The 17,494-nt window shown below is 38.4% G+C and overlaps 2 protein-coding genes across 5 annotated transcripts in view; both read right to left on the reverse strand.

The window, feature by feature from the left end:
- slc12a5a (solute carrier family 12 member 5a) overlaps positions 1-17,494 on the reverse strand; it is a 2,560,186-nt gene that overhangs the window by 1,827,607 nt on the left and 715,085 nt on the right. The window lies entirely within an intron of this gene.
- cyp24a1 (cytochrome P450, family 24, subfamily A, polypeptide 1) lies at positions 3,959-16,858 on the reverse strand. Of its 4 annotated transcripts, NM_001089458.1 has the most exon segments (12): positions 3,959-4,516; positions 6,134-6,245; positions 7,064-7,261; positions 8,814-8,892; positions 9,370-9,536; positions 12,522-12,667; positions 14,306-14,417; positions 14,553-14,644; positions 14,729-14,816; positions 15,360-15,453; positions 15,543-15,733; positions 16,578-16,858. In NM_001089458.1, coding segments are annotated over 11 exon segments (1,518 nt in total). In that variant the 5' UTR covers positions 16,818-16,858; the 3' UTR covers positions 3,959-4,516; position 6,134.

Genomic DNA, 17,494 nt, shown 5'->3' on the forward strand with positions numbered 1-17,494 from the left:
AGTTGAGTTTTTAGTCGTTTCTTGAAGACAGCAAAAGACTCTGCCGTTCTGATGCAGTTAGGGAGTTCATTCCACTAACTGGGCAGATTGAATGCGAGAGTTCGGGAAAGTGATTTCTTCCCTCTTTGGGATGGAACCACGAGGCGACGTTCATTCACTGAACGCAAGTTTCTGGAGGGCACATAGATCTGCAGAAGTGAGAACAGATAAGAAGGAGCAAGGCCAGAAGTCACTTTGTAAGCAAACATCAGAGCTTTGAATTTGATGCGAGCAGCAACTGGCAGCCAGTGCAAACGGATGAGCAGCGGAGTAACATGTGCTCTTTTAGGTTCATTAAAGGTCACTCGTGCTGCTGCGTTCTGGAGCAGTTGAAGAGGCTTGATAGAGTTAGCTGGAAGCCCCGCTAGTTGAGAGTTGCAATAGAGAACAAGAGCTTGAACAAGGAGTTGAGCTGCATGTTCAGATAGGAAGGGTCTGACTTTTCTATTGTTATAGAGTGCGAATCTGCAAGATCGAGCAATTCTAGAAATGTGGTCAGAGAAGTTTAGTTGGTCATCAATCGTTACTCCAAGGCTTTTTCACCATAAATTCAGTGGATCAAATTCGGCTGTTAAAATTTGACATTGACAATATTAAATGCTACTTTTGTGTTGTTATTAGCTTTTTTTCTCACTTATTTACTGGTTTAAAATCTTAAATTGGTCCACCTGCTAGTGAAAAAGCAGCTGGAGATTGATTGATTTATTGCTTTTCCTGCAGTTCCCAGAAGTAATGTCAAATTTAAAGAGCCGAATTTGATCCACTGAATTTATGGAAGTGAATTTTTAAACTGAAATAAAATTAAATTGCCTTATGAAAATTACCTTTTGAATATGATGCTTAGTATTTTTCACCAGTATTGAATATTTTGTAAGTGAAATCTGGAAGTTAAATATTAATTATTGACTTTATAAGTATGAAAACGTGTTTTTTAGTTGAAATATTCACAGCTTAAATAAACAGTTGTGTTAAAGTTCAGGACCTAAAAACACAAACCCTGGCAATCAAGTCATTAAAATGCAAGCAGTTGTTAATTTAATGTATTATTTTTTTTTCAGCTTTTGCTAAATAACAAGCTTTTTATTTTAATACTTTTGGCATAGATTCTTTTTTCCATAGATAATAATTAATAATAAGTTACATTTGAATTACTTAAAAAAAGCAATGTATAAAAATATATGTGGGATTATATATTAAATATAAAATAATAGTCATAGTAATAAGCATAATACTTTTTTTTATTATTTAATACTGATAATAGGCCGTTCACACACATGTATACACTACAGCAAATTTAGTTTACCTAATTCACCTGCATAATAATACTGCATGTGTCTGGACTATGGGGGGGATCGGAACACCCAGAGGAAACCAATGCCAACACAGCGAGAACATGCAAACTCCACTCAGAAATGCCAACTGGTCCAGCTGGGTCTTGAACCAGCAACCTTTCTCCGACGTACACCACTTGACAAACTGGTAACAGTGGGAAAGCAGTCCACACGGAGGTAAGCAGTCAGCTGGTTAGCGTGAAAGGAATGGCATCATACCGTCAGTAGCGTTTATTTTAAAAATAAAATGCAGCCACGTTCCTCTGGCTACATGATTCACGATCTCCAGAAATGTATATAGAGATATTTAGAATGAGCCTGTGTTGCAGTTTTCCTTTCTTCATGAATCTGGCCATTAACACCCATACAGTTCAATAGTATCTGGATGCAGCCTTTTTGATGCAAGCTGAGATTGCATTACTCAGCGATGCAATGTCAGACACAATGCACTCAAATGGAGCGAGTGACGTCACTGTGAGTGACCCCGAATCTTGGGGTGGCACACCAAAAATAATGAATTCAGTGTAATGTTTTATTTTTGTTTCTGGTAAATGAAATAATTTTAATTAATTGAATTAATTGCTCTTGAAATTTAGCAATGTTTTCCTTGAAATAATTCACCGTGTGTCAAATAAAAATCAATATTTAGTTTAAAAACACTTTTCATATATATATATATATATATATATATATATATATATATATATATATATATATATATATATATATATATATATATATATATATATAAATACCTTTTTAGTTATTTTTCACATACTTTTATTGTACAGCATACAGTATATTGCGTGTCTAAAACTAATGACAATTAATGAATTACTTAAAAAACAAACAAATACAACAGTAACACAATAATAACTGTGTACACACACACACACACACACACACACTATACAGACCCTAATAATATCATTTATCCATATTCCTTTTTGAGCCACAATATTATTAATACAGCTTCTTCTATTGATGTACCTTAGGGTAAATATTCAATTGCCATTGAAGGTGTGTGCGTGCTTTCATCGACGATCAGGGAGTGGGAGTGAATCAGCTACATCAGTGGCACCAATCAATCAACAGTAATTTAGTGGCTGCTATTTATCTATTTATTTTTTAAATATAGTGAATGTATGTAAGTACATTTAAATTGTTAATATCAGCAGCAAAATCATATTGGGGTGGGCACAGGGGTGGCCATGGCCACCTCTGGCCACCCCTTGAGGGCGCCCTTGCTGTGAGGGGTAGGGTTAAGGGTGGGGTTGGGTTGGGTGAGCCCATTAAAAAGCATTAGATGCAGCTCAGATTGCACTGCCCCTGGTCTGCATCCAGACCCCTCTCATAGAATCACTAACAATGCCAATCCCAAAAAAAGCTTTTAACGTTTTATTTTAAAATAGCTTTTAATTACTTTCCTTACATTAACATTTGTTTAAGTTCTCCATTTATTGACTGCTAAGGATACTGTCCTAACCTGTATTTTCATCCCAAGCTCATTCTGAAAACGTAGCCCCGCGAGCGTTTCTGGAGACCGCGATTTACGTGGCCAGAGGAATGTATGGCCACATTTGTTTTTTTCGAGCGAACGCTACGTGGCGGTGTGACACCGCTCCTCTTCTTCATGCTCACTGGCTGGCCTGACAACTCACTCACCTCCGTGTGGAGGGCTTTCTCGCCGCAACCAGTTTGTCCGCTTAGCTAATGGTGTTACGTCGGTGGAGCAGAGGCCCGGAGGAGGAGGAGCCACTCGCGGTGGCGACCGGCTTCAAGTCCGGGGAAGAGCGGTTCCAGAAATCAGGTAAGATGAAAAACCGAATCCAAAAAATTAAAAGCAAACGAGATCGTGCTTTTCTTTTCTGGACGGCTTTTGTAAATCATAGCTTGGGTTTAGGGAAGGAGGAAGAGGGCGGCTGGGTCGATCGTTCAGTCATTCGGCCAGTCCGTCAGTCGGACAGTTGGAGTCGTCAGTCGGGCTAGTTGTTCGACAGCGGCCTCCAGCGGCTTTTCATGCGAAAACAGCTCGGGTGCGAAATGCGCACGCTCCCAAGAGGCATTCGAGAAGCAAAAAAGCGCGGCACAGCGGCCTCTCGCGGTTTTGAGAAAACAAAAACTGCACAAATACGTACCTCCCAGTACATATTTCGTGGTCTCCAGAAACGTCCGCGGGGCTACGTTTCCACAATGAGCCTGGGTTGTGTATTTTTTTTTATTAAATTATTATTATTGTATTATTAAATTATATATTTTTTTGATAGATCAAGTGAAAAATATTTTCCAACTGGCTTATTCGGAAAAAAAATCCTTAGCATTTAATTTAATAACCTTTATTTAACCAGGTAAGTCAATTGAGAACCAGTTCTCATTTACAATGACGACCTGGCCAAGAGGCAACTCATCACTGTATAAGTCAAAAATTTCATTCATAATGGTCTTAAAATGTCTTAAAAAGTCCTAAATTTAACTGTTTTTGATGTGCACAATGCACAAATAACAATTTACCAAAGCAACTGAGAAAAACTGAAGTAATAAATGTATTTATTTTCATGGCCACTCAATTTAAATCAGACAACAGCATGACATTTTCACTTTTTATTAAGAATGAAAGGTGAACAACATCCAGTGATTTTCTACATTCTCTACATTTCCACCACTCACTCATTCAGACACATATATTTATAACTAAGTATATAAATAGAAAGTTACAATAATATTTCATATGACATCTATGTACATTTCTAAACACTTTTCGTATTACAAAATAAAGAGAGAAAGAGAAAGAATTTTACATAATACTGTACATGGAACGATTTCAGTACTAAATAGTATTGCATAAAAAAATTTAGCAACTCTACAGAACAATTTTAGTAAAATATATATATGCACTGTAGTAAAATAATAGGTAGCAGCAATTACAAGAACACCTTAAATATTTATCTTAACTCTGTCATTTGCATAAAGGAAATAAATAGAAGAATCATATTTACTACAAATATTATAAAACTATAATAATAGTATGAGGTATATCTGAAGGGAGACGGATACATTCGGTTAGGTTATAGCAGCATTATAAAGGCCTCGTCGTGTGTCTGATCCATTGATATATGGAGTCATCCGTTCAGGTTGGTACATGGTTTCTGTAAAGACAATAAACAAGTTTTAGAAGAAGATCTTCACAATGAACAGCCCTCAAAGGGGACCTGTTATGCCCTTTTACAAGATGTAAAATATGTCTCTGATTATCCTAGAGTGTGAATTTGAAGTTTGAGCTCAAGATACAACACAAGTAATGTTTTATAACTGTTTGAAACTGACCCTTATAAGTTTTGATGATAATTGTGCCATTTTGGTGACTGCCGCTTTAAATTCAAATAAGGGTGAGCTCTTTTTTAAAAGAGGGCGGGGCTACAAATGCCTGTGTGTCAGCGTAGTGGCAGATTCGAAAACAAGACTAACGTCCTAATAAGGGAGAGATGGTCACTAATGGGCGGGGCTTTCCCCCTCTGATGACACGAACAAAGGGAGAATGTCAATCAAAGTGTTTCTGTAGGCTGTTTTTTTCAATTATGATTATAAAAGATTTAATTAATGCAAATTTACCATTAGAAGCTTATTATATTCCACACTGTTGCCACACAACTATGTTTAAACTCCATATAAATGTGATTTTTGCATAATAGGTCTCCTTTAAAAACTGCAGGCAAAAACACTGCTTTTTTATGCATCAGTTAATGTTGAGGTGTTGGAATCCTTAGCTTCTAAAGCTAACATTCCTAACATGTTTTTTCAGACTAAATGTCAAGAAAACATCCAGAAAATACACCTTAAAGGGTTTCATTTGTCTCATTTTATGAATGTCTGTCTTTAGATTTTATTACATTTTCTCAAAGGGCGACACGGTGGCGCAGTGGGTAGCACAATCACCTCACAGCAAGAAGGTCGCTGGTTCGAGCTTCGGCTAGGTCAGTTGGCATTTCTGTGTGGAGTTTGCATCTTCTCCCCGTGTAAATTGGCTGTAGTGTATAAATGTGAATGAGTATGTGTATGGTTGTTTCCCAGTGATGGGTTGCAGCATGGAAAGGTATCCGCTGGGCAAAACATATTCTGGATAAGTTGGTGGTTCATTCCACTGTGGTGACTCTGATGAATAAAGCACCAAGCTAAAGGAAAATGAATGAATTTTTCTCAAAATGAGCCATAAATCTTAACTTTAGCAGCTCAGAGTCTTTATAGTTTATTACATCTATATTCCGAAGCCAGGTGTCCTTATAATTTGCCTGATTACACACAAAATATTCGTCTACAATTGTTTTCTGTCTGTTCATTCATTCATTTTCCTTCAGCTTAGTTTCTATTTCAGAGGTTGCCACGGCTGCATGAACCACCAACTTATCCAGGATATGTTTTTCACAGCGAATGCCCTTCCAGTTGCAACGCAGTACTGGGAATCACCCATACACACTTATTCACACTCATACACTACAGCCAATTTAGTTTACCCAATTGTGTTTGGACTGTGGGGGAAACCGGAGCACCCAGAGGAAATCCACACCAACACGGGGAGAACATGCAAACTCCACACAGAAAAGCCAACTGGTTCAGCTGGGACTTGAACCAGCAACCTTCTTGCTGTGAGGCGACCACTGAGACACAGTGCCATCCAAATTTGACCATTGCATGTAAAAATTGTATTTGTTTTTTAACCTGACGTCATCTAATGTTCAACTTTTTATTCTAGAAATTTATTTTAGTACCTCATCGTGGAACAAAAGCCACTGGAAGCTCTCGACTGGGCACCAGCGTTCCTGAATGCAGTGAGTCCACCGGCTCCAGGTCTGTTGCCACAATCTTATAGTCACGCAGAATCTGTTATAACAAAACCACATTAATTAAAGAGCAACTCGAAGCATCAGAGAACACTTTAAAGTACACTTGAAATCAAAACTAACCATATTGATTTTATTAGCTTGCATTGCTAGTTTTGTGGTGAATGATTTATCTGTGCATGTCATTAGGAATAAAAAAAAAATAGTTTGGCCTTGTAATCTTTAATTGAAAGCTGAAAATGCACTTCCGGTTAGTTTTCAGTCACACTTTTAGGATAGGTCGGTCCAGCCTGATCTCACGAGAAAACGTAAGTATTTTATGTTTTGGTAGTTTAGTGGCTAATTCATACGAATTTGTATGAGTTCAGTGGTAAGAAAATGTACGATTTTAAAAAGGAGGCGTGGCACCTAACCCCACCCCTAAACCCAACCGTCATTGGGGGATACGCAAATCGTACTAAAATGTACGAATTAGATCGTACGAATTTGTACGAATTAGCCACTAAATGAAAAAGTTACGAATTGCCGTGAGATTGTGTTGGTCGGTCTGAGGTATTGGGTGTGGCTAACATACTCATCCACGCCCCTCCAGGTGTCAGTTATGACAACAAACAGAAATGGTGAGGGGGAGGAGTCTTTTAGGTTGTAATAACTCTCCCCAAACACTTTTCCCTATCTTTCTGAATGAAATGCCTACTTTACTACATCCAATCAGCTCACAGTGGAAAAAATAAGCCACGCCCACTGTTTACTCATTTAATATGGCTTTTTTCTAGAAACTGCGTCACAATACGAAACAAAATGGACGTAGTTTCCGGTTCATGCAGACTTTAATGTTGATCTACAATGCAAACGTACCCAGCAGAGACCCAGCTGGATCTGTAACTCAGCGAGACGCCGGCCGATGCACATCCGCTTCCCAACGCCAAACGGCTCATGAGCAAAAGGGTTGATGGAGCTTTTCTCTTCCAGCCAGCGCTCGGGTCTGAACTGCCTCCCATTGTCAAAATACTCCTCGCTTACACCGATAGCCTGACTGTTGAGCATTAGGACGGTCTGAAAACATCAGGAAATAGGGTTTATTAATATAAATGATTAAAAATAATAAATATAATGTTCTCATTTTTACATTATTAGGCAAGGCAAGGCAAGTTTATTTATACAGCTCATTTTATACACAGTGGCAATTCAAAGTGCTTTAGATAAACAGGAATAAAAAAGACAAGTTTAGGAACATAAAATGCAGACAATAAAAATGATTAAAAACAGATAAAAACAAATTAAAATGAGTTAAAATAGGTTATAAAAGAATGAAAAATAAAATGAAAAACACAATAGAGTGATCTGTCGGACGCAGCACAGTGCTCATTCAGTAAAGGCACAGCTAAACAGATGTGTTTTCAGTCTTGATTTGAATGTGCCTAATGTTGGAGCACATCTGATCATTTCTGGAAGCTGATTCCAGCAGCGGGGGGCGTAGTGGCTGAAGGCAGATTCAACCTGCTTTGACTGGACTCTAGTTTCTAGTTTATTTGATCCTAGAGATCTGAGCGATCTTTTGGGTTTGTATTCAGTGAGCATATCTGCAATGTATTGAGGTCCAGGTCATTTAGTGATTTATAGACCAGTAATAATACTTTAAAATCTATTCTGAATGTAACTGGCAGCCAGTGTAAAGACCTGAGGACAGGTGTGATGTGTTCTGGTTTCCTGCTTCTGGTCAGAATCCTGGCAGCAGCGTTCTGGATGAGCTGTAACTGTCTGACTGTCTTTTTGGGAAGGCCAGTGAGGAGGTTGTTACAGTAATCCACCCTGCTGCTGATAAAAGCATGAACAAGTTTCTCTAAGTCTAGAAACAAAGCATCTAATTCGTGCAATGTTTTTAAGATGATAGTATGCTGATTTACTAACTGTTTTGACATGACTATTGAAACTAAGATCTGACTCTAGAGTCACACCAAGATTCTTGACCTTATTTTTTTGTTGTTTGACCTTTAGTGCCAAGGTACGCATTCACCTTAAGAACCTCATCTCTGTTCCCAAACGCAATGACTTCAGTTTTCTCTTTGTTTAACTGAAGAAAGTTTTGGCACATCCAACTTTTTAATTTCATCAATGCACTGGCAAAGGGTGTCAATGGGGCTGTAGTCATTAAGCAGTAAGGCTAAGAACATCTGAGTGTCATTTAGACAAGAAACAAGACAAAACCACATATATATATATATATATATATTTTTTTTTTTTCCTTTATATATTTACAGTTGAGAAATTATTAGCTTTTCTATGAAATATTTAGTCTTTTTAAAGTATTTATCAAGTTTTAACGAAAATTTCCACATCATTTCCTAAATATAAGATAAAATAGATCAGTTATTAGAAAAGAGTTATTAAAACTATTACGTTTAGAAATGTTTACAAAATCTTTCCATTAAACAAAAATTGGGGGAAAAATATACGGACGGGCGTATAATTCAGACTTCACCTGTTTATAAATATATTAGGTTTTATAAAAATAGCTTAAGATTTATTGAATGAACATTTATGTGAAGAAGGGGGCAGTAATGAGAGGATCTACTACTAGTAATACTAATAATAATGAGACACTCACTCCTTTAGGCAGGGTGTAATCGCCCAGCACGGTATCTTTGTCCAGGGTCCGGCTGGTGAACGGCACGGACGGTGAAACTCTGCAGGACACAAAACAACAATTTGTGAGAATGTCTATTTTTGTTGCATGCGTGAGTGCGTAAGCTGAATGGTATTAGGCATGTTATGCTGCTAATGCTAGTCAAGGCTAGATAATCCCACAAGTACACCATCAACATTCCCAGCACATGCTTCAGCATTATCCTTCTTTAATGTCCAGAGACGAGTCTTCCTGAAACGCATGACCGTCGCCTGGAACATGAAAGCGTGAGGGCATAAACTTCCACATGCTTTCAGATTAAGGACTATTAAATCAGCTGACTGGTAACCTAATCTACTGCCTTTCTACTGGAAATGACCCCGCATCACCTCATACTGTATAAACCCTTTGCAGATCATACCCGGAGTGCATCAGAAAGTGCTAGGATGTCTCTTAAAAAGTGTCTTTAAAAGATCCCTGTAGCCATTGTCTTCAAGAGCCTTCTTTTAGCAGCATGTTTTGCAGTATCTTTGCTCACCTCATGGACTCCTTCAGGCAGGCTTTGAGGTAGGGCATGTTCTTGATGTGTTCTGCGCGTGGAGTTTGGCCAGCAGGCACCACGTCCTGGATCTCCTTCAGGAGTTTGCCTTGGGCGCAGGGGTTACGTGACAGGTTGAAAATGACCCACAGCATGCTATTAGCCGTCTGCGAGAGGAAAACAAGGAGGATTTGCTTGGTCAGTCGGGCCACACTGTACTATGTTCCTCTGGCAGAACAATTAACGGCACGCTACGCCTGCCCTGCCTCATTCTTCTGACTTATCTGCTTGATTGAGCTAAGCCAGGATAAGAGCAGAACAAAGACGAGTTAAATCAACTGTTTTTGTAGCTCGTTCGCGTGTGACCTGGAGAAAAACAAGGTGTTTTTTTATTTCTGGACTGGCGGTGTGTGAACGTGTCTGTGTATGTGTGTGTGTGTACAGGTTAATGTGGTTTACAGGGACTCAAGTTGTATAATGACATGTTCATGACTTAGTTTTACTCTGTTAAGGTTGTTTATACACCTCGTGTCCCTGTAATTCAAAACACTTATAAAGCATACTTAACAAGGTTTAGGACGGGGTGGGGCTAGGGCCATAAAATTAGTTTTGACTGTATACAATTCATTTCGCCTATTGAGTGTCCCTATAAACCAGGGGTCACCAACCTTTTTCCTGGAGATCTACCTTCCTCCTTTCAGTTGCGACCCTGACCAAACATACATGTGTGTCTGTAATACATGCTGCTTTAGGTCAGAACTAATTGGTTCAGGTGTGTTTGATTTGAGTTGGGGGTGAATTATGCAGGAAGGTAGCTCTCCAAGAACAGGGTTGCTGTAAGCCATGTATGCAACAATGTGTGTGTACAGGTTTGTGTGGTTTACAGGGACACATAATTGTAAAATGACATGGGTATGACTTAGTTTTACACTATGAAGGTGGTTTATACACCTCGTGTCCCTGTAATTCAAAACACTTAAAAAGCATACTTAACAAGGTTTAGGGATGGGGTGGGTTGGGGCCATATAATAAGCCATTCCATTCTGCAGATTTCAGTAGCAACCTTGACCAAACAAACACACCTGTGTGTATAACGTGCTGCTTTAGGTCCTAATTAATTGGTTTAGGTGTGTTTGATTAGGGTTGGGGGTGAATTATGCAGGAAGGTAGCTCTCTAAGAACAGGGTTGGTTACTCCTGCTGTAAGCCATGTATGCAAAAATATGTGTGTGTACAGATTTATGTGGTTTACAGGGACGCAAAAATTTATAATGACATTGGTATGACTTAGTTTTACTCTATTAAGGTGGTTTATTCACCTAGAGTCCCTGTAATTCAAAACACTTAAAAAGCATACTTAACAAGGTTTAGGGATGGGGTGGGATAAGGCCATATAATAAGCCATACCATTCTGCAGATTTCAGTTGAAACCTTGATCAAAGACACCTGTCTGTAAATGTAAAGTCCTGCTTCAGGGCAAAACTAATTGGTTCAGTTGTGAATGATCAGAGTTGGGGGTGAATTACGCAGGAAGGTAGCTCTCCAAGAACAGGGTTGGTGACCCATGCTGTAAGCCATCTATACAAAAATGTGTGTGTACATGTGTGGTTTACAGGGACACAAAATTGTATAATGACATGGGTATGACTTAGTTTAACTCCATTAAGGTGGTTTATACACCTCGTGTCCCTATATTTAAAACACTTAAAAAGTATACTTAACAAGGTTTAGGACGGGGTTGGGTTAGGGCCATATAATAAGTAGTTTTGACGGTATAAAATACATTACGCCTATTGAGTATCTCTATAAACCAGGGGTCACCAACCTTGAACCTGAATATCTACCTTCCTCCTTTCAGTTTCAAACCTGACCAAACATACCTGTGTGTCTGTAATACATGCTGCTTTAGGTCAGAATTAATTGGTTCAGGTGTGTTTGATTAGGGTTGGGGGTGAATTATGCAGGAAGGTAGCTCTCCAAGAACAGGGTTGGTGACCCATGCTGTAAGCCATATATACAACAATGTGTGTGCACAGGTTTGTGTGGTTTATAGAGACACAAAATTGTAAAATGACATGGGTATGACTTAGTTTTACTCTATTAAGGTGGTTTATACACCTCGTGTCCCTGTAATTCAAAACACTTATAAAGCATACTTAACAAGGTTTAGGACGGGGTTGGGTTAGGACCATATTATAAGTAGTTTTGATGGTATAAAATACATTACGCCTATTGAGTGTCCCTATAAATCAGGGGTCACCAACCTTGTTCCTGGAGATCTACCTTCCTCGTTTCATTTGCAACCCTGACCAAACATACATGTGTGTCTGTAATACATGCTGCTTTAGGTCAGAATTAATTGGTTCAGGTGTGTTTGATTAGGGTTGGGGTGAATTATGCAGGAAGGTAGCTCTCCAAGAACAGGGTTGGTGACCCATGCTGTAAGCCATGTATACAAAAATGTGTGTGTACAAGTTTATGTGGTTTACAGAGACACAAAATTGTATAATGACATGGGTATGACTTAGTTTTACTCTATTAAGGTGGTTTATACACCTTGTGTACCTGTAATTCAAAACACTTATAAAGCATTCTTATTAAGGTTTAGAACAAGGTTGGGTTAGGGCCATATTATAAGTAGTTTTGACAGTATAAAATACATTACGCCTATTGAGTGTCCCTATAAACCAGGGGTCACCAATTTTTTTCCTGGAGATCTACCTTCCTTGTTTCAGTTGCAACCCTGACCAAACATATCTGTGTGTCTGTATAACATGCTGCTTTAGGTCAGAATTAATTGATTCATATGTGTTTGATTGGAGGTGAATTACAAATTTAGCTCTCCAAAAATAGGGTTGGTTACTCCTGCTGTAAGCCATGTATACAAAAAATCATGCGTGTGTACAGGTTTATGTGGTTTACAGGGACACATAATTGTATAATGACATGGGTATGACTTAGTTTTACTCTATTAAGGTGGTTTATACACCTCGTGTCCCTGTAATTCAAAACACTTAAAAAGCATACTTAACAAGGTTTAGGGATGGGGTGGGGTAGGGCCATACAGTATTTTGACTGTAAAATATATTACACTTATTAAGTGTCCCTGTGTAAACCATGTATACAAGTGTGTGTTTGTGTGTGCGCGCGTACCGTCTCCACTCCTCCGACCTGCAGCTCTGTTGTGGCAGCGTAAAGCTCTTTCTTGGTGAGGTTGCCGTTATGGAAGATGTCCGACAGAAAGTCGTCCGCCTCGCCGTTTGACTGCTTCTGCAGGTTCTTGTCGATGTAATGTTTTGCTGTTAGGATGACAGATTGCTTTATTAGTTGAAGATTTTTTTTCAGACAAATAGTTTAATAATAAGAAAATATCAGTTTGCAACATGAAGCAGCATGACCAGACGTTTTTAACATCTAAAAATCAATGGAAGTGAATGAGACCAGAAGTCTTGAGCCAAAAAGATTCTACTGGCTGCGCACGCTTATACATGAGGAATAAGGTCAATATCAACATACTGGAAAATCTCAGCAACTTCCGGTTCACACAGACTGTAAAATCTGCTATGGCATTCCTCTTTTGTATTAACGGTAAGCCTACAGTGTGTGTGTTGGCTGCCCTACTTTGTGCTAGTAGACGGCTAGAGCACGTGCTGTTGTTGTTTTGCTTCAGTGAAGTGTTAGTGAATGTGTGACAGGTGTCTGCCAGTGAGCGCTGCTAATAGAGAAACAGCAGCACAACAAACTGTGAGTAATTCAGCCTCGCGTCAACATTCCTCCCTCCTTCCCTCCCTCCGCTCCTCTACTACAAATATTTGGCTGGATTCTCCAGCACTGAGGTCACAGCGTTTACTACCCCTCTCTCTCTGCCTTTATCTATCTATCTCTCTATCTCTCTCTCAGGTCAATGCGTTTACTACCTGTCTCTCTGTCAACGTTTATCTTTCTTTGAGGTCACTGCGTTTACTACCACTCTCTCCTTCTTTCTCTATCTCTGAGGTCACTGCGTTTACTGCCTCTCTCTTTATCTATCTTTTTCTCTCCATTTCTCTCTCTTTCTGATACTGTTTACTACATTCATGCATCCATCCATCCATCTTTCTATCCATTTATCTATCTACTAGTCCGTTCATCCATTCATCCATCCATCCATCCATCCATCCAATCATCTATCCATCTATCCATATATCCACCCATCTGTCCGTCCGTTCGTCCATCCGTCCGTCCGTCCGTCCGTCCGTCCGTCTGTCCGTCTGTCCGTCCGTCCGTCTGTCTGTCTGTCTGTCTGTCTATCTATCTATCTATCTATCTATCTATCTATCTATCTATCTATCTATCTATCTATCTATCTATCTATCTATCAGTCTATCTACCCATTTATCCATCCATCCATATATTTGTCTGTCTGTCCATCTATGCATCCATCCATCCATCCAACCATCCATCCATCCATCCATCCATCCATCCATCCATCCATCCATCCATCCATCCGCCTGTCTGTCCGCTTGTCTATCCCTCCATCCATCCATCCATCCATCCATCCATCCATCCATCCATCCATCCAATCATCCATCCATCTATCCATATATCCACCCATCCGTCCGTCTATCTATCTATCTATCTATCTATCTATCTATCTATCTATCTATCTATCTATCTATCTATCTATCTATCTATCTATCTATCTATCTATCTATCTATCTATCTATCTATCTATCTATCTATCTATCTATCAGTCTATCTACCCATTTATCCATCCATCCATATATTTGTCTGTCCATCTATGCATCCATCCAACCATTCATCCAACCAACCATCCATCCATCCATCCATCCATCCATCCATCCATCCACCTAGCCATCCATCCATCCATCCATCCATCCATCCATCCATGGGCTTTTATGGGTCGCACATCACCTGATTAGGGAACTCTTTAATACCTGTGCTAAAAATACGGTCCCAGGCCTCCGTGTGGTCCTTCCACGTCTTGGTATTCAGAGTTTTGTGGAGCTCAACAGGCGTCACCATCATCGTCCCAAAAGTGCTCATCATCTGAAACAGAGAAGAACAAAACACTCCTCGTATCTTTGCATCTCTGGTAAACACAGCTGCATTAGAGATAAGGCTTATCTGCTTTGTGTTTGTTTATCAGAGAAGCCGTTTGAACTAATAATTAGGTCATTTTACCGTTTTCACTGCGGTGATGAAATCCATGCCCTCCTTGCTGACACTGTCTTGCAGAAGCCCGAAACGCTTGTCATAGATCACATAGCAAATGGCTAAAATAGCGAGAAAAACAAGCTTTTTAATGCATGTCTTTGTATAAAACTGTGTGGTTTATTTGTGTTGGAGTGTAAACTCACTTTCAAAGGACCACTTGTTCAGCTCAAAATACAAATCATCCATTTTGCCGTTGACTTTTCCAATCCTTTTGATCAAATCAGCTGCAACCTTTGCATGAAGACAACAGGGATTTGTATTAGTCAGTGCATGTGTAAAAATGATTAGTCCTCCTGTGTTTTTTGTTATCCTTTAAAAATATTTCTCAAGTGTTGCTTAACAGAGATCAGGTTAGTTTTGAATGCATTTTTAAATATAATATAATAACTTATTTCCAAAAGATACTAGTATTCAGCCTTAAGTGCAATTTAAAGACTTAACTTGGCTATTATGTTATCTAGGCAAGTTAGAATAATTAGGCAAGATATTTGAAAACAGTGGTTTGTTCTGTAGGCAATTGAAAACTATATATTTCTAAAGAAGGATAATAATATTGTCCTTAAAATTGGTATTAAAAAATAAAAACTGCTTTTATTCTAGCCAAGATAAATCAAGTAAGACTTTCCCCAGAAGGAAAAAATATTATAGGAAATATTGTGAAAAACTTCCTTGCTCTGTTAAACATAACTTGGGAAACATTTGAGAAAGAATCATTTTAACTTCAACTGTATATCTGAGTTAAATGTGAACTGATATCTATCAAGCGCAACTCACTTCATTGATTTTGCCGTCCAGCTTCATGACTTCAGTGGGTTTCATGAGCTTCTGCTGGAAAGCGCTGCGCACCCGCTGCCAGTCTCTCCCTTCCCTGCAAATGCATGAGTTTATAATACCAGAAATCCCAACTAATTACCAATGTAATCTCACATGCACTCGGTAATGAATCAGAATATTTACAGTATGAGCAGCCCGTAAGCCTCGTCCCGCATGTCTCTGTAGGCTTTCCATGGTTTGATCTCCAGTCTCTCAGGATAGCTGCCCTCTTTCCGGTACAGAGCCTCCAGTAAACATGGAGAACCAATGTGAACCGACTCAAAAGAGCCCAGCTTCATCCGGAAGATCTTCCCAAACTTCTTATGAAAATGGATCTGAGTTGCATAACACAGAAAACACCCTTAAAATAAAAGACATGTACAGGTGTGTGTATGCATGTATATGTGCGTGTGTGTGTGTGTGTGTGTATTACTCTGGACAAATGCAGTTTCATTTGTAGGGTTACTTCATATATTACATGTTTTTTAAGCAAATTAATATATATAAATAGCAAATATTGAACTTAATCACAAACTTCAGCTAAAGTTGATTGTCTATATGTAAATGTAGGCTGCATAAATTATCAAATGTATAAAAAAAATAATAATAAAAACACCATGGATGGAATAGTTGAATTGTTTTTAAATAATAAAGGCAATGCAAACAATTTATACATTTATAGAAAACATATATATATATATATATATATATATATATATATATATATATATATATATATATATATATATATATATTTTTTTTTTTTTTTACAAAAATATTTATGTAATTATATTGTTTATGCAAATATATATATATATATATATATATATATATATATATATATATATATATATATATATATATATACAATTTTATATCATTTTTGCATAAACAATTGATATTTTATGTAAAATTCTAACAATAAAAAAGCAAAAACGACTATATTAATCTAATCTACATAATTAAATTAATAATTTTTTTAAATATCCAAATATAAAAAATCCATTTTTAATCATTTAAAATTTTAATTTAAAAAAATCCAATATTAATTATAAAATATTAAATTATTATTTGTAGGATAGTACATTGCACGGCTAACATAAAATGCTAAATAATTAAAATAAAAAGTGCATAAATAAAAACCAAATAGTTGCTGCTTAATAGTAGAGTGTTTCGTACCAGCGTCTCGTGTTGCCTTTTCAATCCCCCATTCCGGATCACCTCGATGAGGCTGCCGAACAGCGGCCAGTTGGTTGGTCCAGGGATGGAGTCGAGACTGTGCGCACAGGGCGCGCTCCCAGCAGCATCCTTCGAGTCGAGCACGCACACGGAGGATGTGGGTTTACAGTGCTGGAGCCCCGCAGTCTTCTTCTTCAGCAGCTCCAGAATCTGAGGAGCTCTCTGCAAGTGCGCTCTCATCTTGAGGCGTGTGTAAAACAGCGTGCGTAAAAGTTGTCAGTGGAGTTTCTCTTAGATGCCACCTTATATATACTCTCCGCCGTGTTTATCTCGCTCGGACGCGGCGACCAATCAGGGATCGTGTGTGGAAGTCGAGCCCACCATTCATTTATGGATGCACGTTGTTGGTGAGTATCGCATGACCCCACATAGACCGAGGAAGTGCCCTCAAACGCGCTTTATAAATAAACATAACGGAGGTGACGCGGTTCGCTTTGAGCTGCCCTTAACTCCTCTTTCTCTCTATCGCTCTGAGTCAACACGGAGACCACGCGACGCCACTTTGCGCAAATATTTGTTCAATAGCTCCTGTGCGCGCGCGCGAGTCGTGCATGGCCAAATGCGCGCGGCAAGCTCGGTTGTTTGCACAGGATTTGCGATGGTGCTTTAAACAACGTGGAGTTTCATTGATGAGATAAAGCACATTTTAGCATAATCATCATCAGCATCATCATCATCATCATTATTATTAAGCATAAAAATCCACACGTGAAGCGTTAATAATAATAATAATAATATTAATAATAATAATAATAAAAAGACAAATTGTTCTATTTTTTGTTGTTGTTTTTGTTGGTAGATTTAATAAATATGACGATATACTGATATATAACATATGTCTATACACGAAAAGTTAA

Source organism: Danio rerio, chromosome 6 (assembly GCF_052040795.2).
Source record: "Danio rerio strain M-AB ecotype USA chromosome 6, GRCz13ab, whole genome shotgun sequence".
NCBI classification, from domain to species: Eukaryota; Metazoa; Chordata; class Actinopteri; order Cypriniformes; family Danionidae; genus Danio; species Danio rerio.